The sequence below is a fragment of the Ostreococcus tauri genome (assembly GCF_000214015.3).
Source record: "Ostreococcus tauri WGS project CAID00000000 data, contig chromosome 14, whole genome shotgun sequence".
NCBI classification, from domain to species: Eukaryota; Viridiplantae; Chlorophyta; class Mamiellophyceae; order Mamiellales; family Bathycoccaceae; genus Ostreococcus; species Ostreococcus tauri.
Window position 1 is genome coordinate 355,837 of NC_014439.2, and position 20,805 is coordinate 376,641.

The 20,805-nt window shown below is 57.7% G+C and overlaps 12 protein-coding genes across 12 annotated transcripts; 7 read left to right on the top strand and 5 right to left on the bottom strand.

Moving 5' to 3' along the window:
- Positions 1-122: 122 nt before the first annotated feature.
- Positions 123-806, bottom strand: OT_ostta14g01950 (Ribosomal protein L19; the record flags this gene model as incomplete). The annotated part of the gene is made up of 1 exon (XM_003082974.2): positions 123-806. One exon carries the CDS (start codon positions 804-806, stop codon positions 123-125), a length of 684 nt encoding a protein of 227 aa, XP_003083022.2.
- A 182-nt stretch (positions 807-988) lies between these two features.
- OT_ostta14g01960 (Formyl transferase, N-terminal) lies at positions 989-2,146 on the top strand (the record flags this gene model as incomplete). The annotated part of the gene is made up of 1 exon (XM_003081929.1): positions 989-2,146. The coding sequence occupies one exon, from the start codon at positions 989-991 to the stop codon at positions 2,144-2,146; it is 1,158 nt and encodes a 385-aa protein (XP_003081977.1).
- Positions 2,147-2,187: 41 nt separating this feature from the next.
- On the bottom strand, positions 2,188-3,102 carry OT_ostta14g01970 (Thioredoxin-like fold; the record flags this gene model as incomplete). The annotated part of the gene is made up of 1 exon (XM_003081928.2): positions 2,188-3,102. One exon carries the CDS (start codon positions 3,100-3,102, stop codon positions 2,188-2,190), a length of 915 nt encoding a protein of 304 aa, XP_003081976.2.
- A 115-nt stretch (positions 3,103-3,217) lies between these two features.
- Positions 3,218-4,469, top strand: OT_ostta14g01980 (Methyltransferase type 11; the record flags this gene model as incomplete). Its single annotated transcript, XM_022982582.1, has 2 exons — positions 3,218-3,716; positions 3,760-4,469. The coding sequence occupies 2 exons, from the start codon at positions 3,218-3,220 to the stop codon at positions 4,467-4,469; spliced, it is 1,209 nt and encodes a 402-aa protein (XP_022841353.1).
- A 310-nt stretch (positions 4,470-4,779) lies between these two features.
- On the top strand, positions 4,780-5,562 carry OT_ostta14g01990 (Myc-type, basic helix-loop-helix (bHLH) domain; the record flags this gene model as incomplete). Its single annotated transcript, XM_022982583.1, has 1 exon — positions 4,780-5,562. The coding sequence occupies one exon, from the start codon at positions 4,780-4,782 to the stop codon at positions 5,560-5,562; it is 783 nt and encodes a 260-aa protein (XP_022841354.1).
- Positions 5,563-5,650: 88 nt separating this feature from the next.
- OT_ostta14g02000 (unnamed product) lies at positions 5,651-8,974 on the bottom strand (the record flags this gene model as incomplete). Its single annotated transcript, XM_022982584.1, has 1 exon — positions 5,651-8,974. One exon carries the CDS (start codon positions 8,972-8,974, stop codon positions 5,651-5,653), a length of 3,324 nt encoding a protein of 1,107 aa, XP_022841355.1.
- A 141-nt stretch (positions 8,975-9,115) lies between these two features.
- OT_ostta14g02010 (Heme A synthase) lies at positions 9,116-10,570 on the top strand (the record flags this gene model as incomplete). Its single annotated transcript, XM_003082978.2, has 1 exon — positions 9,116-10,570. The coding sequence occupies one exon, from the start codon at positions 9,116-9,118 to the stop codon at positions 10,568-10,570; it is 1,455 nt and encodes a 484-aa protein (XP_003083026.2).
- A 50-nt stretch (positions 10,571-10,620) lies between these two features.
- Positions 10,621-11,751, bottom strand: OT_ostta14g02020 (Rad4/PNGase transglutaminase-like fold; the record flags this gene model as incomplete). The annotated part of the gene is made up of 1 exon (XM_003082979.2): positions 10,621-11,751. The coding sequence occupies one exon, from the start codon at positions 11,749-11,751 to the stop codon at positions 10,621-10,623; it is 1,131 nt and encodes a 376-aa protein (XP_003083027.2).
- Positions 11,752-11,840: 89 nt separating this feature from the next.
- On the top strand, positions 11,841-12,770 carry OT_ostta14g02030 (Pleckstrin homology-like domain; the record flags this gene model as incomplete). Its single annotated transcript, XM_022982585.1, has 1 exon — positions 11,841-12,770. The coding sequence occupies one exon, from the start codon at positions 11,841-11,843 to the stop codon at positions 12,768-12,770; it is 930 nt and encodes a 309-aa protein (XP_022841356.1).
- A 58-nt stretch (positions 12,771-12,828) lies between these two features.
- OT_ostta14g02040 (RNA (C5-cytosine) methyltransferase) lies at positions 12,829-14,961 on the bottom strand (the record flags this gene model as incomplete). Its single annotated transcript, XM_022982586.1, has 1 exon — positions 12,829-14,961. One exon carries the CDS (start codon positions 14,959-14,961, stop codon positions 12,829-12,831), a length of 2,133 nt encoding a protein of 710 aa, XP_022841357.1.
- Positions 14,962-15,269: 308 nt separating this feature from the next.
- Positions 15,270-19,143, top strand: OT_ostta14g02050 (WASH complex subunit 7, N-terminal; the record flags this gene model as incomplete). Its single annotated transcript, XM_022982587.1, has 5 exons — positions 15,270-16,862; positions 16,924-17,062; positions 17,124-17,656; positions 17,729-17,809; positions 17,899-19,143. 5 exons carry the CDS (start codon positions 15,270-15,272, stop codon positions 19,141-19,143), a joined length of 3,591 nt encoding a protein of 1,196 aa, XP_022841358.1.
- A 189-nt stretch (positions 19,144-19,332) lies between these two features.
- On the top strand, positions 19,333-20,757 carry OT_ostta14g02070 (RNA 3'-terminal phosphate cyclase/enolpyruvate transferase, alpha/beta; the record flags this gene model as incomplete). The annotated part of the gene is made up of 1 exon (XM_003082986.2): positions 19,333-20,757. The coding sequence occupies one exon, from the start codon at positions 19,333-19,335 to the stop codon at positions 20,755-20,757; it is 1,425 nt and encodes a 474-aa protein (XP_003083034.2).
- Positions 20,758-20,805: the final 48 nt, after the last annotated feature.

Sequence of the window (20,805 nt, forward strand, 5' to 3'; positions counted from 1 at the left end):
TTAGTTCTTCAGGAACGCGTTGTTCGAGCAGAATCAAACATTAAAAGACACAGTTGAGTTGAAAATGACCAATCGATTGATATTGTAAAATTACGCGAAAAGAATATTTCTTATTATTAGAACTAAGGTCGAGAGTACCTGAGCGGTTTGTCTCGGAGGTAATAGAGCTTTGCGCGTCGCACTTTCCTTCGCTCCAAGATCTCCATCCCCTTGATGTTTGGCGTGAATAGAGGAAACGTTCTCTCGACCACGAGATTACCCACCGCGGATCGCAACGTGAAGCTCGATCCCATCCCACGGTGCCTCTTCGCTATGCAGATCCCCGTGAAGGTCTGCGTCTTCCTCATGTTCTCCGGCACCTCCAGCGTGAGTTTCACCACGTCTCCCGGTCGAAACGGTACGATCACTCGCTCCGCCGCGAGTTCTTTCATTCGCTCACGCTCCAGCGTCTCCATCATGTGCCCGCACCGTTTGAAGTAACTCTTTCTCTTCTTCAGCTCCCTCGTCGGCGTCCACGGCGCCGCGCCTCCGCCCGCGCTCCCCCATCCCTCCTGCCGCGCCCCCGCCTCGAAGCTCGTCATCGGCGCCTCCATCCCGCGCGGTTCGGGTTTCAACTTACCGATCGTCGCCCCCGGGGCGAACGACTTGATCGTTCGCAACGCTCGCGTCAGCGACGCGATCGCGCTCGGCGCCGCGCCGTCCTCGATCGCGCGTGCCGCCGTCGACGCGCTCGTCGTCGCCGTCGCTCCCGCCGACGCCCTCGACGCGATCGCTCCCAAGCGTGCGAGCGCGCGCGCGGCGAACATGACGTCCACGCGGCGACGTCGACGTGTGCGAACGACGCGACGACGACGATCGCATCCCTCGGGCGCTGGGTCAACTTTTCCCGGGTCACGACCGGTCGACTCGTCGTCGGACGCCAACGACGGGCGCGGCGCGCGCGCGAGCGATGCGCGCGGCGACGGCGACGTGCGCGCGCGCGCTGACGATGGCGCGATCGTGCGCGGCGTCGACGAGCGCGACGTGCGCGCGCGTCGCACGCGCGGGCGCGTCGAGCGGGAGACACCGAAGCGCGAGAGGCGCGTCGAGTTCGGCGTCCGCGGGAGCGCGAGGGAGCGCGACGACGAACGCGACGCCGGGGAAGTCGCGATTGGTTTTTTTAGGAACCCCGGAGTGCGCGAGCGAGGTGTTGGGGAAGGTTTTGGACGCCGCTGAGGCGGAGAGCGCGACGTTCGAGGTGTGCGCGGTGGTCTCGCAGCCGGGACGGCCGCGAGGAAGAGGGCGGAAGAGCGACGTGCCGCCGCCGTCGCCGGTGGCGGAGTTAGCGCTCAAGCGCGGGATGGCGGAAGATCGCGTGCTGTGCCCGGAGAAGGCGAACGAGGAGTGGTTTTTAGACGCCCTGCGCGCGCTCGACGTCGATGTGATGGTCACGGCGGCGTACGGCAACTTTTTGCCGCAAAAGTTTCTCGACATTCCAAAGTTTGGGACTTTGAATATTCATCCGAGTCTGTTGCCGCAATGGCGCGGCGCGGCGCCGGTGCAGCGCGCGTTGGAGAGCGGACAGAGCGAGACGGGCGTGTCGGTGGCGTACACGGTGCTCAAGATGGACGCGGGTCCGGTTCTGCGACAAATCACTCGTCCACTCAAGGGCGACGAGAAGGCACCGGAGCTCCTAACCGAACTCTTTGAGACGGGTGTAAACGCACTATTGGAGGAGCTTCCGTCCGTGTTCGCGGGCGAGGCGGCGGCGCGTGCCGTTCCTCAAGATGAGGCGACGCTCAGCCATGCTGCGAAAGTCAGCCCGGAAGAAGGAGAGTTGAACTTCGCCAAGCAATCCGCGATTGAGTGCCACAACAAAGTGCGCGCCTTTGCCGGGTGGCCGGGAACGAAGGCGACTCTGAAGGTCAAGGCGAACGGAGAAGAAGAGGCCAAGGAAGTGGTGCTCAAAATCGCCACCACGCGCGTCTCAGAGGAAGGCGATGCAAAGGCTGCGAACGGAGAAGTGGAAGTGTCGAAAAAAGTACTTCGCGTGCCTTGTGGAGGAGGAGGATGGTTGGAATTGCTCGAGGTCCAGCCGCCGGGTAAGAAGGTGATGCCCACAGGCGCGTTCATCAACGGTATCAAGGGCTCCAAGGTCTACATTTAACGTTTCTGACACATCAGCTACCGTTAGACGGAAGAATTTTATCAAAAGTCATCGTCGTCGTCATCGTCTGAATTGTTCTCCCGTCGATGCATGGACTCACCCGGACGAAGAGCTCTAATGTGCTTGTGCGGGTACGTGCGACCGCATTGTTCGCACGGTTTATTCATGCCAAAGACTTCATCGTCGCTCTCGTTCTCGTCCGATGACGCGTTGCTATCCATTATTTTCTCTGTACCCGCGAGTGGGTGTCCTGGAAGCGCGTCACGCTGCGCTAACCAGCGCGTGACGCGCTCCTCATCAAAGTCGTCCGCGCCACCGAACTCCTCAAGCGCGCAGCTCGCATGCGCGAGTCTTCCACGATGGAATATCAAGACCGCCGGTAACGCCACAACGCCAATTTTTTTCATCACCGACGCATCCACGCTCGGTCGAATCCGCACGAATTTCGTCTTCGGAAAAGCCGGTGCAAGGTCATCGCACACCTCGTCGATGCGCGCGCACTGCTCCGCCCCCTCTAACACTACGTGCGCCACCACCCTCGAGCTCGCCCGGAGCGTCTCCCCCAGCGCGGTCTCCTTAATCTCGGTGTACCTAGCCCTGCGAGCTTCCGCCGCGGCGTTCGCCGCCGCGCCCTTGAGCTCGCGCAAGCGTCTCGCCTTGAGCTCGCGCAAGAACGCGTCCTCATCCTCATCATCGTCCGTCGCAGCCCAATCGTCATCATGCTCGTCCTCATCGCGCGCGCCCTCCTTCACGATCGATTCAGCGAGCTTGATTCGCTCCACCGATCGATCGACCGCGCGCAACTCTCGCAACATCGTCGCCGCCTCTCTCTGCTTCTTCGCATCTTCTTCGCAGCACCCGCCCGGTCGCGGGATGTGCGCGCCGGCTTCGCCCATGGCATCCAGCTCATCATCGATCCACGATTGACACTTCCCGTTCGCACACTCGACGCCCATCGCGATTGTCGACGTGGCGCGCGCGAGTGGCGCTTCGAAGATTTTTGGCTGGATTTCTGTACCCTAGCGCATCGCGTTCACCTCGCTCGCCCGCGCTCATTCGAGAGCGCGTCGAATGTCAACGCGGTTCGCCCGAGTGAGCGCGTCGGTGCGACGAGCGCTCGAGTCCTCGATCGCGCGTCGACGCGAATCGCGATGTTTGGCGTCGGCGGTGCGCGGATTAGATGTGGAGAACGAACTCATCGTGGACGTCGAGCGGGCCAACGAGCGCGAGCGAGCGCGTCGGGCGATGCTCAAGGACGCGACAACGCGATCGAGAATGCGCGAGATGATGGTTTTCGATCGAGACGTCGTGCGAGCGCACCGAGATCGAGCGGCGTTCTTACAGGGTGAGGCGGTGAAGAGTGCTCCGGGACGGGTGCCGGATGTGTTGTTGGACGAGCTCGCGCGGCGTTTGCTCGATCGGTTGCGAGACATCAAAAGGAGATTCAAGCGAGTGATCGTCTTGGGTGGGGCGAGCGAAGCGATCATGAGAAGGTTACTAGGAGAGAGGGACGACGTGGAAAAGATCGTCGTCGTGGACTTGTCTCGAGATATGCTAGATTTTCCGTTCGGCCGGCCGGCCGCCGCGTTGGGGTGGACCAAAATTCCCCGAAGGACCGGGGCCGCCGGAATTGGGGACCGAGGTCGACGTGGTGTACGTCCAGGGAGACGAAGAGAATTTGCCCATTCGAGATGGTTCCGTCGACGCCGTGATTAGTTGTCTCGGTCTGCACTGGGTGAACGATTTGCCTGGCGCCATGACGAGCGCGGCTCAGGCGTTGGTGCCTGACGGGTTATTTTTATCCTGCATCTTTGGCGGGAACACTTTGCAGGAGCTTCGCGCGGCGTGCGCATTAGCCGAGACCAAGTATGAGGGTGGCGTGAGTGCGCGTGTTTCGCCGTTAGCGCACGTGAGAGATTGCGGAAGTCTGCTCGGCAGAGCAGAACTAACTCTTCCGGCGGTTGACGTGGACATTGTCAACGTCTGCTACGGCTCTCCTCACGAGCTCGTCGAGCACTTGAGAGCGATGGGTGAGACGAACGCAAACATTATGCGTCGCTCCTTCTTGCCTCGCACCACCGCGGCCGCGACGAGCGCGTTGTATTCGGAGAAGTTTCCGGCGCCCCCGAGCGACAGCTCGAGAACGAGCGATTCTGCCAGCGACGCTCGGAGCGCTTCTCCACCGAACCCGATCGAGGCTACGTATGAGATCATGTACATGACCGGTTGGCGCCCGCACGCGTCCCAACAGCTCCCCAAGGCGCGTGGAAGCGCCACGGTTTCTTTGAAGGACCTACAGGACGCGCTCGAACCATCCCCATAGTAGAGTCAGAATTCTAGGACCGATAGATTTGTTGCGTGTACATATACAGAATGGTTTCGTCGGATCAAAAAAAAATCCTCTCTCCAAGATCTCGACCCCTCGAGCGCCTGCGTCATCTCCCTAGCCTCGACCTCGCGTCTGTTCGGCGCGAGCGCTTTCGACGCGCGCGGTCGAACAACCGCGAACGCGCGCGAAACTCTTTCAATCGTCGCACCGCGCGCGAGAGTCGAGCGCACGCGTTCGTGAACGCGATCGTTCGCGGGAAATTCTCGACGCGGACGCGAAACCCGCGGCGTCGAGCACGAGGGCGATGGCGACGACGCCGGTGGATGACGCGATCGACGCCGCGCTGATGGGATCGAGCGATTGGTTGAATGAGTTTTTCTCCACCTTTGACGGTGACGTCGCGAGCGCGTTGTTGGACGACGTCGAGGCGTTCGAGCAACCGCTCGTGGGTGATCACGAGGCTGAGGTCGGTCAGGTGCCTAGGGGGGAGAGCGAGTCAGGTTTGGAGTCCAAGAAGCGCAAGGCTGTGGACGAGGTAGAGAATGAGGTGGAGAACGCGAGCGTGGGTAACGGTGTGCGCACGAGCACGTTGAGCGAGGGGGCGAAGAAGACGAAGAGCACGCGCGAGAAGAAGCGCAGGGACGCGCTCAACAGTCGCTTTGAGGAGCTCCAGGCGGTGCTCGAGCCGGGAGCGGCGACGAAGGCGGATAAGGCCACGGTGGTCGCGGCGGCGACGGTGTTTATCAAGCGCCTGCGCGCGGAGCACGCGAGGTTGGCCGAAGGGATCATGCGCTTGCAGGAGGATAATATTCAAAAGGCAAAGCTCACTAAAGCGCTCGCCATCGAACGGGAAGCGCTCAGGAAGGAAAAGCAAATTTTGCTGCACGAGAAGCTTCGCATCGAGGCGCAGTTGCAAGGTTTCCTGGCCAACATGCCCTTCGCTTCTCCCGCGGACGGCGTTCGCTCCTTGGCGTCCACGAAGGGCGCCGAAGTTCAAATGCCCTCCTGGACGCTTGCCACAACATTCATGATACCGACCACCACGGAGGGCGAGGAGGACGTCACCCTGCGCGCGCCCGTGGCATAAGCGCCGTTATCTTGCTGCTACGATCTTGCGTTTACATTAGCTACTCCCTAGAAACTCCCCTAGTATATGATCATATAAGACAAACCTCTCACACTATTCGTGAGTAATCCCGTCCAGGTTTACACACAATGAAGTCTGCCATGTCGTCGTACTCGTCTTGACCACCTCCCTCTCGAGCGACGACAGCGTCTAGGTACGGATTTCTGATGCGTTTACGTGGCTTCGAAGCGGGATTCTCTCGAGAGACCACGTTTGACATGTGCTGCAGCACATCCCCACTGACGGTTTGAACGCTCTCTCCGAGTCGCGACAAATTATCGGCATAAGACTCGATATCGTCCATGGCAAGCGCGTTGCCGATGGCTATCAGACCGCGGTCAAGGGGTGAACTTCTAGTCGCAAGGAGTTGCAGTGCCCTCAGATTGGTGAAAACGCCTGCGCAAACAACCATGAAGTTTCGGCGCTTGAGCTCAAACGCACCCAACAACTTTGTGTCATAAAGACGCGACATCTTCTCGGTGCAGTGATGAAGACGCGCACCCGCTAGAACTAAAGATGCGTGTCGCCGTTCACTCTCTAATTTCTTTTCGTTTCCATCCGCGCGAGTGAGCTCGGTCGCCGCTGAAATGCAGTAATCGAATGCACGGGAACCGAGCTCGAGGAAGATGGATTCGACGTCATCAAGGGTCCTCTGCCTTGAATGCAAGTGACGCCACAACATTTCACCCGTCTTGACCAAAACAGGCGTCAACAAGATAAGCACATCCTCCTTCACTATCTTATCAACACACGCATCCGATGAAAGCTCTGAAATGATATCGTTAATCATGCTGAGTAAGTCTTCGAACTCATCCGGTATGGACGTCAACGAGTAACTCAATACGATTTTTAACATCATTGAAGCAGTCCTAACACAGTCTGTTAGCGGGAATTTTCGTCTATTATGACGTAAAATGACGCAAGCCAGTTGACAAGTCAACTCGACAGGCAGATCCTGCATTGTAATTAATGCATCCTCAAGCATGACCATGGAAGCTTCCACCAGATGTGACTTTGATCTTTCGTAGGTGGTCATCGGAAGGATGACGGTAAGTACGTTCAATGCCTCTTTTGCGACGTTGTTCCATGCAGCGTTAGCGTCGCGTCCCGAGTATGTATCTAGAAACTGAAAGCGCAACGATGTGACGAACAACGCAACGGCGCCGGAAAGGGGTGCTTCTTTACCCAAACGTCCCGCACTTTCGAATGCTTTTCTCCCGAGGTGTGGTTTGCTGAACAAGACGACATCCTTTGCGGCCTGTTCTAACTCGGCGTCTGTGAACGATGCACGCATCACGTTTTGAAGTACACACAGCTCAGGATCTGAAGATGCGGAGCAACTCACGGCAACCTCACAGAGTGCCTTAAACGCCCTCATCGCCTCTAAAGCACCGTGATTGGACCATGATTTCGGATCCAAGGCGACTTTGATTCCGCGGAGAGCGAACCAGTCATCACGCAAAAGTTCGACGCTTTGGCGAGCGCAGTCAGCCATGAGCTCAGAATATGGCCTCGAAAGGTGCGAATCGCCTGATGACACGTGCGTAGCATGTAACGTCTTAGCGCATACACGCGTGATGTGCCGCTGTAGTTCCTCAGGCCATTCGGCCTCGTCGGAGAGAAGTCGAGCGCAACTGGCAATCGACAAAATTGACGATCCGCTCACCTTCCTAGATGCACCACAACTGAGCTGGAGATGCATGAAGAGTAATCGCGTAATCCAGCTTTCCAACGTCCCGCTGGAATCATCGTCCACTTTTGGTCGCTCCAGGAGCTCCAACACATCTTTGAACCATTTTGAATGCGAGAGCATTGACTCCAGCACAACCTCCACTACCGGTAACAACTCAGCCAGCACGTGCGACTCGGGTCGGTCCTTCGCGTCTTCAAACGCCTCAGCCTCCATGAAAGTGATATCATCACCTTCTTTGTCTCTTGCAAAGCGTGCCTGAATGACGAGACATTCACTCAGAGCCGAGAGCATGCGAAGTGAGTTTCTCACGATATCTCTATTCTTGACTGATTTTCCACTCGCGTCGAGGGCCAAAATCAATCCAAGCGATTCCGTCAGCGACTGAACCATATCCGATCGTATGATAGGAATTTCGTGCTGTCGAGAAAATGTCCGTAGTACCTCGTTGATCGACAAAATGGCATCCACTTTAGCCTCCGCTTCAGCCTTATTGAGAGTCTTCTCGTCCACGAAAATTCCTCCGTTGAGTAAACTGGTCGTAACAGCGAATGCCTCGCGTCGTACGCTCATTCTATCGTCTACGAGAGCGTTTTCCAGCGCTTCATTTCCCTCGCTTACGCGCCTGTCGGCCTTCATCATCTCTCCGAACATCCGTAAGCCTGCCACTGAATTAAATGACGCGCCACTTTGGAACAACACGCCGACAGACTTGGCGTCGACAATTCGAGCCAGCGCTGAAGCGACTTGCAACGCCATGTCCTCACCAATAGATGCGCTCAACTCGGGTAAGCACTCGATCGCTCGTCGCGCATCACTCATGAGCTCTCCCACTCGGTCACCAAAATCAAACTGAACCAACTCCTCGAACACTCGCAGGGTGGCGTCAATCGTACCCACGCTCTCGATGAAGCGCTTAAGAAGCGTGATGACGATTCGAATGCGAAGCGTTACGTCCTGAGCAGCGATCGCCCTGAACGAGTGCGCGTCGTGCGCGTCAAGACTTGACAACAAATATTCTGCAAAATCGTACAGCGACTCGACGTCGCAAACCGCCATCGCTTGCTCTAAATCGCTCGCTATCGACCGTCTCGCAATCGATCTGGCGCTTTCTTGTCCTCTGGCGGCAATCACGAGCGCCAGAGCGACGCCGTCGACGCCGCTCGCAATACGTAGGTCTCCTCTAATTGTCTCATCTTCGAACCCGCCACGCGCCGCCGCCGCCCGTCTCGTCGCCGCCATCGCCGCCACCATCGCCGCCTCCGACGTCGATGCCGCCATCACGAGCGCACCGAACCATCTCGATCGTTCCTCTCTCGTCACCGCCCCCATCGCCGCGTCGCAAAACGCTCGAGACACCGACTCCAGCGCTCTCCGCGCGACGCTCGCGTCGCCTCCGTCTTCGTCCGCCTCCACCATCCGTCCCACCGCGTCCACGCCCTCGATCATGCGCTCTCGAGCGATCTCCAAATCTCTCTCACGCGCGTCGACGCACCCACACGCCGAGACGACCGTTCGCAAGACGTCATCCAACGCATCCGTCGTCCACTCGCGTTCGAGCGCTCGAGCGAGCGCGTTCGCGGCGTCGCGCTCGCTCGCCCGTCCCGCCGACGCCGACGCCGAGGACGTCGACGCGGGCGCGTGATCGCGTCCTCCGTCGCCCCCGCGCGCGTCCCGCGGCATCGTCGTCACCGCGCGCGAGGCGCTCTCGAGCGTGACGCGGTGATTGCATTGAAATTGAAAAGTTTTAAATGAAAACGCGCGTCGTCACTGGGACGTCGGCGCCACCGCGCGTCGACCGCGCTCGACCGCGCGCGCCCGACGATGGCGTCCAGGGCGCGCGCGATGGCGACGGCGGCGACGCGCGCGCGAGGGGTCGGGACGCACGCGACGCGCGCGGTCGACGCGTGCGCGTGGACGCGCGCGATGGGACGAATGACGTGTACATCGCGAACCGCGCTCGCGGTCGACGCGACGACGGTGTCGAGGGCTCGGACGTTCGCGCGCGGCGGGGGAAGAGGTGGGACGAGTGCGATGGGGGCGCGGTGGGGGACGACGGCGGCGAGCGGGAGGGTGAGCGCGTGGGCGAAGGCGGCGAAGGCGGCGACCGCCGGGTCGATGACCGCGGGCGTCGCGAAGCGAGGGATGACGACGGCGGCGAGTCCGGCGATCACGACGCACTTGGTCGTCGGAGGCGATCGCGCGGTACGTCAGGTGGCGTGGTGGCTCGGTGGAGGGTGCGCGTGGGTGTTCTCCATGGTTGTCTTGGGCGGAATGACGCGGCTCACGCGAAGCGGGCTGTCGATGACAGATTGGAAGTTCGAGTACGAGCACCCACCGCTCACGGATGAGGATTGGGCGAGGGAGTTCGAAAAGTACAAACAGAGTCCGGAATACAAGAAGTCTAACCTCGGAATGACGGTGGAGGAGTATAAGTTTATTTATTGGATGGAGTACGGGCACCGAATGTGGGGACGCGTGTTGGGGTTGTACTTCGTCGGTCCGCTCGCGTACTTCGCGTCGAAGGGGTACATCACCTCGGCGCTTGCGAAGAGGTTGGGCGTATTCTTCGTCCTCGGCGCGACGCAAGGGATGATCGGGTGGTGGATGGTGAAGAGTGGTCTCGAGGAGCAAGAATTTTCTTACGACGTCCCTCGCGTGAGTCCGTATCGATTGGCGACGCACTTAACTGGTGCTTTCACTATTTATACGGGCATGCTTTGGACGACGCTGAATGTCATCTATCCGTCATCACCGAGCCAGAGCGCTGGGGCGAGTCAGGCGCTCATCGACGCCACGAGGCGTCTTCACCGAGTTGTGCACCCTCTCGCCGCTCTCATCGGCGTGACAGCCATTTCTGGGGCTTATGTCGCCGGTATGGACGCGGGTAGAGCGTACAACACGTTTCCACTCATGGGCGGTAGATGGATTCCCGAGGAATACCTCGATCAATGGGATCAGAAAGGATGGAGAAATTTTTTCGAAAACACAGCGGCGGTGCAATTTGACCATCGCGTGCTCGCCTTGACAACGCTAGCGAGTGTCACTGCCGTTTGGCTCGGCCATCGCAACTCCGCGGCGTTGCATCCAAGAACGCGGGTACTTCTTCATGCTTTGCTTGCCACGACGGCGGGGCAGGTGACTCTCGGAATTACCACGTTGCTTCATCATGTCCCGGTCGAACTCGGCTCTGCGCACCAGGCGGGCGCCTTGACTCTATTTACCGTTGTCTTAGCCTTAATGCACTCCGTGCGCGGACCTAAGCGCGTACGACTTTAGCTTAGTTCTTTGTTACGCTTAACTTTACACACATTAGCTATTACACACACTCACGACGACGGCCCAAGCTCACCTCGCGCTCGACGCCATGCTAAACTACCAGTTTGGCGACCAGGTAACGATTCACCCACGTCCACCGCAGGTCTACCGAGCTCGGCACGCTCGACTACATCTTGCACTTCGAGTTCTTTGATCTCGCTGGGCAGCATTGCCGACCGGAGCTCGCTAGTGAGCTCGGCCAGGCGCTTCCTGAGCCAAGGCTCGTAGACTTCGCCTCGAAGACGATATCGCTCTCGCATGTTCTGAGTGTATCGCCGCGTGACGTCGAAAACTCCCTCGATTGAGAACGCAATGACATATGAAAGTTTCTTACCCCAACCACACTCGTACAGCAGCGGTTTGTCACACACGTTCTCGCACGGGTCGCAGTGAAGCCAACGCCTCTGACTCTCGCTATACACCTCTGTCCACACATGATCCGTCCAATCGAGACACCAACGCGCTCGAAAACCCATTGCTCGAGCGCACAGCGTGAACGCGTTCGCCCACTCCCCGCATCGTCCGCGTCGAGTTTCGAGTAATTTAATCGCCGAATTATACCTCGGAAAACGCGTCGTCTTCACGCACGCGCCGCATCGATAAAGCTCGACTCGTCCCGCCTCCCCCTCGCGTTCCTCCGCCGTGAGCGCGTTCACCTCCACTCCTATCGACGTCATCTCGCTCCCACCGCAGTGTTCGCACGGCGGCTTATCCACCCACGAGAAGAACTCCTCCTTGAACCACCGCAAGAGGGCGAGCAACTCGGCGTCTCTCGCGCTCAACCGTTCCATCCTGCTCTCCGCGCTCTCCACGCTCTCCACGTCCGCGCCCTCGTCTCCCGCGATCGTCATCGACGCCGTGTGTCCCTCTAGTTTCAACCTTTCGATCGGGATCACCGACATCGCCGACGCGATCGCCATCTCGTCCTCGTACGACGCGCACTGCGCGATGCCGCCTCGCAGTCTTCGCTCGAATGCGACTTTTTGACCGCGCGTGATCGGTTCCAGCGCCTCGATCGCGTCTCGGAGCGCGCGAGCGATCTCGTCTTCGCGCGATGCGGGCATGTTCGATCGCGATCGCGACCGAACGACGTGACACGCGGCGCAATGCGCGCGCACAGCGACATCTTTCACAGCCAACATCGACGTCGTGGACCTGATCGTCATCCGCGCGCTCGGCGAACGCCCCAAAGCACGGCGAGCGGTGCGAGACGAGCGGCGGGCGCTGACCGATGACGAGCGAGACGACGCGTGCGGTGGACGACAGAGAGACGGACCGCGAGCGTCACGACGACGACGACGACGACGCGCGAGAGGCGAAGAGACGAAAGATCGCTCGAGCGGACGGTGCGACCGAGGAGACGACGACGAAGACGGTGGAGACGAAAGAGGAGACGAAGGAGACGAAAGATGCAAAGGTTGAAGATACCGCTCGAGAGAACGAGACGACGACCAAGTCGACGAGCGAGGAGAAACCGACGGCGAGCGGGTTCGGGAGCGCGCTCGCCGGGAGCGGCTTCGGCGGCTTGAAGAGCGGAGGAGTATTCGGTGGAGTTGGCGGCGGTGGATTCGGTGGGTTCGCCGCGGCGAACACCGGAGGTGGATTTGCGTCGAAAGCGATCGCGACCGCGAGCGCACCCGTGGCCCTGTTCGGGGCGGGGAAGAAGACAGAGGCGGAGGACGATGAAGAGGGTGAAGACGATCCCGAGCGAGAGGTTGCAAACGATTCAATCAAACCCGTGGTGGAGCTCGGGATCATCGAAACCAAAAATGGTGAGGAGGATGAGACGTGCGCGTTCCGCACCGAGGGGGCGCTGTTTGAATTCGTTACGGATGACGAGGGATCGCGCTGGCTGGACCGCGGCAGAGGAGACGTGCGCTTGAACGAGGGTGAAAACGGCTCTAGAATCATCATGCGAGCCAAGGGTAACTATCGCTTGATGCTGAACGCCGCCCTGTTCAAGGGTCAGACGTTTAAGTTGATGGAGGGTGGCAAAGGAGTGTCTTTCTCGTGTAAGAACGCCGCCGCTGGTGCGGTTGCAAAGATGAGCACGTTTGCGCTGAAAATGCGCGCGGCAGCCTCAAACGCACAGTCACAGGCCGAGGGATTTCACGTGGCCGCGACGAAGGCGATTGAAAAACTCTCTGATGAGAACAAGTGATCTATGAAACAAGCTATAATCTAGTCTAGTGCTTATGAGAAACATTCTTCACACACATTCACTCGAGCCCACTCAGCAGTGCTCGAATTTTTGCCTTTGGCGCTTGCTCGAGCCCCTTCCTGAATCGCCAGATAAGCTTCAGAGCGCCGTTGGCAGTATAATTAACCACAATTGGTAATGCCAAACCTTCGTTACCTCCTTTGAGCGATACGACGAGCGATCCTGGAGAAAATGCGCTGATTACTTTGCGCGATTCGCGGGATAACTGCTCAAGACGAACTTCACGCCCCAGTGTCTCCAGTACCACCTTGAGCTCCGATCGCGGCAACTCTATCTTTCGCCGAGATATGTGCGACTTGATCATATGCATACCGTCTTGAGTGAGCATATAAAAATCATCACGTTCGGACCTCTCCCAAATTTTGACGCCGGACCAGACGCACTTCATTCGCTCTGCTCCACGCGACTCTATGCAGTGCTTCTTGACACCGTCTGCGATATACACGATGGAACGATCTTTGCTAGAGCGGGCGAACAAATTCGGTGCAATTGTTTTCTTGAAACCAGCGTCCAGTCCGAACTCGTTCGCCAGTCTATCGATCAGTTCACTCGACACTTTTGCGTACACGTGGTTTGGCGGTTGGCGATTGTACGTCTTGTCAACTTTTTCCGTGGGCGACCCCGTCGCTTTGGGGCCCGGGATTGGCGCAATCTTTTTCAGGAGGACTGCAAAAAATCCACCCATATCTTGCAGATGAGGCACGAGTCTCATACATCTCTCAAGCGGAATTGATGAGGTCGATTTTATGCGCTTGCCGAGTGCACCCATGCGAGAGCCGCCCCCTTGGATGACGGGTGGCCACATGGACTTTGCGAACTTTCTCTTCAATCCGATCGGTACGGACTCCGACTGACTGTCCTCGTACGTCGGATACTCTACAACGTTTTCTTCTGCCATCGTCATGACGGTCCACTTCGACACGCCCGGTCGACGGAGTAACTCAGGGACTCGATCCGAGGCGTCTACGATTTCGAGCGCGCCGCCACAACGCTTAATTAACTCCGCGACAACAGCCTCGTTCTCCACGGGATTGAACGAACAAGTGCTATATACCATGTATCCACCAACTTTCAGCAGGGCCGCACCTCGCTGAGCGATGCGGAGCTGGAGTTTGTGCAGACCCATGGCAAACTCTGGGCGCCACTCACTCCAAATTTGTGGATTTTTTCTGAGCGTCCCGTCACCCGAGCAAGGGACATCGCAAATAATTCGATCGTACGAACCCTCGGGATATCGTCCACCACTCTCTACAGGCGCCTCGGTCTCGAGTGGAACGTTCACGTTTGGATACCACTGCGCCTGGTGTGTTGTTACCATCAGATTTGCCGTTGCGTTACCCAATGCGGCGCATCTTCTCACGAGGTAGTAACATCGAACAGGATTTATATCGTTCGCGACGACGCAACCGCTCACTATGCCGTCCACGGCATCCATATTGAGCGCCTCCAGCGCTTGTGTGGTCTTCGATCCCGGAGACGCGCACATATCTAACACGCGGTGGTGGCTCTGCACTTGCAAAATTGCTGCTGGCACCATGGAGTCCACCGCCTGCCGCGTGAGCACCCCAGTATTGTTATACTTCACCAGCCAGCGTTGGATGGCCCTCAACGTCGGGTTATCTCGCGTGAATTTGAGCGTGATCTTATCCGTACCGAGCTGCCATCCGTCGCACCAAGGTAATCGTGTCGGCGGCGAGATGACTCGTCCTCGGTCGTCTCGCAGCTCGCGCGCGTTCTCCAAAAATTCCTTCGCCGCGCTCAGCGCCTCTCTCACGTCCTCTCGTCGCGACTTCATGCGATTCATCCTAAATGTCACCGGTAACGGCGTTCGTAGCGACTTCAAGAACGTCTCCCACTCGTTCTCGCTCACAATCCCTTGGTGCTTGTAGTACCGCTCAAACGCCGTCTCGCGTCTCGCGTCCAGCGTTCGACTGAACCACGGCGCCGACGTCCTTGGGAGCGCGATCGCGGTCGACGTCGACGGTGCGTCGGGCGTCCGATGAGACGCGGTTGACGTCCACGCTCCCGCGCGTTCGCCCTGCGTCGTCGCGTCGTCTCTCACCGACGCCTGACGCGAACGCTTTCGAGCCCTGACGAGCGCGCGAGACCTCGAGCGTTTGACGCTCGACATGGTCGACGACGACGACGACGCGGTGCGCGACGACGACGACGACGAGACGCCGACGACGACGACGACGACGACGCGCGTCGCGCCGTCCGTCGGCTTCGAGCGCGACCGCGTGTGCGGTGCGCACGCGACCTCGGGACGGGTCGGGGACACACGCGGGTGTCACGCCGCACGCCCACCCATCGCTCGTCCCACCCGTGACGCGCGTCCGAGAGCGACGCGGACGTCGACGTGAGACCTCGAGCGAGTCGGGGGCAATCGAGAGAGACCTCGAGACGGGCGTCGAGGTCGAAGCGAGCGTCGCTCGGACGATGGAGGAGGACTTGGATGATTTCAGTGTCAACCAACGACCGGCGAAACGCTCGGGGGAGGATGACGGGTTAGTGGCGTCGACGAGGGAACCAGTGCCGGAGGAGTACGTCGAGAACGCCAAGGCGATCGTGCAGGAAACGTTGAACGGGTTGTTAGAGCACGTTGACGCGTTCGGGGAGAAGACGAGAGAGACGGCGGAGCGGGTGAAGGAGGCGGGCGTTTTGAATCGCGCCACCGGGAGGGGACTCGAGGGCGAAGAAGTGGTCGGTCTAAGCGGAGACTCGCGAGAGGAAGTTCGAATCGAAGATCTCGTGCGATGCGAGAACGCGCTGCTGAGTAAATCGACGATGATATTGGCGCACTTGGGCGAAGAGACGCAACGGTTGAACAGAATAGCGCACGAGACGATTTATCCCATGCTTGCCACGCTGGGAGAGAGACCGGATGACGAAGAGTCGCTCTCTGAGAGTGAATTACGACGATCGTTCGCCGAGAAGCTGCAACCGCTGCAAGACACCCTGCTCTTTATGGAACAGTTGAGAGCGGTCACGTGTAACTTGTTCTCCCAACTTGCAGTGGTGAGCTCAACGTACACGGCGTACACTCCGTATCAATCTGTTCGTCTCGCGTGGTCATTCGACACCTTAGGTCACGCGCTAGCGATAGGTCTCGGCATAGACGAAACAGTCAGGAACAACAGGTCATTAGGGGCAACGCTGACGAGCTTTAAGCGAGCGGTGTTGGTGCTTCGGGCCAAGCCCGAGCAGTTTGGAATGAGCGAAGTCGACGTCGCGAGCTTGGATTCGGCGATCGTCATCGTCGAGAAGCAATTGTTCACGTGTTCATTCTTCGCCTCGGTGCTTGATCAGTTGACGTCGACTGAACAAACGGATCGTTTCATCAAGGAGCTCGCCGGGGCAGCGCTCGAGCTCAATGAAGGCGCCATCGCTCGCTTGAACACCAAAAAAGAGCTTTTGAACGATAAACGCACGTTGCTGTCGACTTTGTGTCTGACAATATTACACTCAAGACTGATTCTCGACATACCGGATATAAAGCTCTGCTCGCGAGCGTGGGAGGTGGTCAAAGCGTGCGTGCTCGTTCCGGTGACGACGACAGTTGCCATCTGTCCTGAGACAGTGTTGGATATGCATCTATCTCCCGCCGCTCGAGAGTGCGTCGGTAACGATATGTTAGCCTCAGCTACGTCACTTCGGCGAGAAACGCTCGCGAATATTGATGAGACGTTCCCTGCGAAGCTCCACGACATGGTGACCGAGTCAGTCGCCTGGCTCTCCCGCTTCACGGCTGTGCCCACAGTGGAGAGCAGTCTATCGATCACGATGAACTCTCGAGTCGAGTTATTTCAACAGGGAATTAAACTCGCGAGCGGTTTACGACACTACCTGCAAGAGGTGGTACACTTGCATGTGTCACTGGATTCCCCCATCACCAAGCGTCGGGTGCGGCTCATCAGCCGAGGCGTGGAACTCCTGCAGGCGACGCATGAGGCGCTCACTCGAAAAGTCAATTTGAGCGTGGAGATTCAGCATGTGCTCAATTTTTTAGCTGATAGAATATATCGTATCATGGTGCGTCCCGGTTGAGCACAAGCGCGTTTCTGACTCATCAAACTAACTTTTACACGTGTAGGTTCCCGTGCGGGAAATATTAGAAAATGCGATTTCGACGTCGACGACAGCGAGTGGTTGGGAGCGCCTTAAAGCGCATATTTCTTCGGGAAAAGGAGACAGCAATAAGCTTGACGTTCTTGCGAACGTCGACATAGCAGGTAAGCCTTTCCATCGCGAAGATGGCGACACAAAAATTAATTAATTATTTCATTTATTTAGTTCATGTTCTATCTGGGCCCGTGACGTTGAAAAGGATGCAAATTCTTCGCATTTGCTTGGATGCGATCCGTGGAGCGAACCTCTTGAGTCAAGAAGACGTTGTCCTCTCGGCAGAATGCGTCGAACTCGCTGAAAGGCTCTGCGTGTACCGGAGAAACATTCAAGATGAATGTGATACCTCTTTTTTATTTTTTTCCAGGGAATTATTTCCAGTTTGTCTGTCTCAGATTTACAACGACGCGAACGAAGCTGGACGTGTGATATTACTTATGAACGCGTTCCGATGCTGCGAGGTGTTGCTGATGCGCGCGGGGGCGAGTAACGAGGACATGATGACGTTCGGCAATTTTTTGGAGAGGTGCCTGGATCGTGAAATAATTCAACCTCTCTGTCGCGACATTGAGAACGATCTGAGGCTCCACCTTCACGCTGCGCACATAGTTGGCGTCGCTGATGTGAATCCGATGACACAAGGCGTTCGGGACCTGTCGTCGTTCACAAATTTGCCTCCTGTGCGCATGTTGAACCGACAAGTGCGTATAATTAATTTATTTATTTGAGTGAGGAATTTCTGAACTGACCGCTTTTGTCTTCACTATCGACAGATCGACATCAAAAATCGAGTGGAAATTTATTTGAACCGAATGTTTCACAATCACACCGCTATTGCTCTTCACAATTGGAAGGTGAGTGATTAATTAATTATTTTCGCGGAGCGCGATGAGTCGGTGAGTGAGTTACAGAACAGAGTCACTGACGGCTATTTCGCTCGCAGTCTTACATAGAGATGCGTAACATCGCCATATCCAAGTACGGTTTACGTTGCTCAGAGATTGAGCTTCCGAGCAAGACGCTCGAACAAGGTTTGGACGTGTTGGAGTTGATGCGGAACGTCCACATCTTTGTGTCACGATACAACTACAACCTCAACACGCAGTGCTTCGTGGAGAAGGTAAGCGCGGCGCCGGATCGAAAGCACTTGAACACCATCAGTACCAGACATGTAGCGAACTCGATCAGAACGCATGGAACGGGTATCACGCATACGACCATCAACTTTGCCTACCAGTACCTCGCGCAGCGGTTTCAGCTGTTCAGCCAGTTCCTCTTCGACGACCACATCAGAAGCGCGCTGTTGAAGGAGGCTCGAATGGTGAACGCGGAAACGAAAGCCAAGAGTGATACGATCAAGCTGATCACGAAGCAGTCGGGATACCGCGCTTCGACGGTCGACGACAAGTTTGAGTATCCTGTGGAGCGAGCGATTCGATTTGTCAGCGATGTTCGCAAGCTCGGATTATCACCCGACGGTTTGTCATTCATCGACCAGTTCCGCACATTGGTGACCGAAATCGGCAATGCGCTTGGTTTCGTGCGCATGGTGAGACTCGGTGCGATGCATTACAGCACGAATGCGGCCAAGTTTGTGCCGAGCTCTGAGGCAAAGCTGGCTCGCAATCAGAGCTTTGAAGCAGACGGTTTGTCAGAGCAAACGAAGAAGGCGTTGAAAAATCTCCAGAGCGAGTTGGAGGCGCTCAGTACGGGTGGTACTGATGGCACCGACTACTTCGAGGTTCTTGTTTCCGTGTTCTCTACGGAGCTACGCAATAAAGCGAGAGAACACCTTGACAGTTTTCACTTGATACTTCCTGCACTCACGTGGAGCGCCGCCGAAGCAATCGTGGCTTCGCAAGATACGCTTTTTCGACGAGGAAAGGAATCTCAGATGTCATCATTCACCGACGACGGGTTCTCTCTGGGAATCGTGTACTTACTGAGCGTCCTGAACCAGCATCAAGCTTTCGACGCGCTTCACTGGTTCGAGTCCGCGTCTCGTCACTTTGACACCGAGCGAAAGCGCGCGAACGACTCCAGTGTGGGCGGTTTCGGAATACTCGGTCGCACTGCGGACGAAAAGACGAAACTCCAGGTCAAGCTCGAGAAGATCGCCGCGCTCGAGCGCGAATTCATTCACTTGAAGCACTCGCTCGTGAGCGCTCGCAGCTTTGTCTCCTTTTAATAATCCACGGAATCATTTCATAGCGCTACAAGACGCTCAAAGCGGCAGTCCCTCGAGATCGGGTTTCATTCAGCGCGCTCGGGATTGTTTTCGATACCTCCTCCCCCGTCGTCGCGCTCAGTCGTTCGCGCGTCGCACGTCACGAACGCGCGCATCGTCTCGAGCTCACGCACGTCCGTCAACCGCACCATGTCCAGCGCCGCCACCGCTCGCGCGTCACTCGCGCTGGCGCACTCTGTCGCGTCTCGCCGCCCTAGCCGCCGCACCTCACGAGCGCACACTCGCGCATCCGCCGGTGCCGCCGTGGAGCAGCTGACGCTGAAGCCGATGAAAAAGATCGAGGGTACCGTTCGCTTGCCGGGCTCGAAGTCGTTGTCGAACCGCATCTTACTCCTCGCCGCGCTCGCGGAGGGAACGACCAAGGTGGAAAACTTGTTGGACAGCGACGACATTCGATACATGGTGGACGCGCTCAAGGTGCTCGGTTTGTCCTTCACCGAGGACAGAGCGAACAACATCTTGGAAATCACCGGGTGCGGGGGTAAGTTCCCGGTCGAGGGCGCGGAGCTGTTCCTCGGTAACGCCGGGACAGCGATGAGACCGCTCACCGCCGCCGTAGCGGCTGCGGGCAAAGGGACTTTCATCCTCGACGGCGTCGCTAGAATGCGCGAGAGACCGATCGCTGATCTCGTCGACGGCTTAGTTCAGCTTGGTGTCAAAGCGGAGTGCACGATGGGCACGGGGTGCCCACCGGTGAAGATTGAGGCGGATGGTTTGCCAGGTGGTCGCGTGGAGCTCAGTGGGTCCGTGAGCTCCCAGTACCTCACCGCACTCCTCATGGCGGCGCCGCTGTGCCAAGGATCGATCGAAATTGTCATCGTCGATGAGCTTATCTCTAAGCCGTACGTTGAGATGACCATCACGCTCATGGAACGCTTCGGCGTGAAGGTTGAGAAGTCTGCGGACCTCCAAAGCTTCAAGATTCAAGGCGGACAAAAGTACGTCTCTCCGGGCTCTGCCTTCGTCGAGGGCGACGCGTCGTCAGCTTCCTACTTCCTCGCCGGTGCCACGATCACTGGTGGTACCGTTACCGTCATCGGTTGCGGCTCGGAAAGCATCCAGGGCGACACTAACTTCGCGTACACAATGGAACAAATGGGCGCGACGCTCGAGTGGGGTCCGAATTCGGTCAAGTGTACCGGTCCTCAGGGCCCGCTCAAGGCGATCGATGTCAACATGAACGCCATGCCCGACGCCGCTATGACACTTGCCGTCGCGGCGCTGTTTGCCGACGGCGTTACGACCATTCGGGACGTTGCGAGCTGGCGTGTGAAGGAGACGGAGCGTATGATTGCCATTTGCACCGAGCTCCGCAAGCTCGGATGCGATGTCTTCGAGGGCTCGGATTACTGCGTCATCACCCCCCCGCACAAGCTCAACCCCCCGGCGAAGATGAGGGCTAATGTTGACATCGATACCTACGACGATCATCGCATGGCCATGGCTTTCGCGCTCGCCGCGTGCGGCGACGTCGACGTCATCATCAACGATCCAACGTGCACAAAGAAAACCTTCCCGACCTACTTTGACGTCCTCAAATCGGTCGTCCAATGATCGACGCGAGCTCGATCACATAGAAACATTAGTATTGGTGCAAAGCTA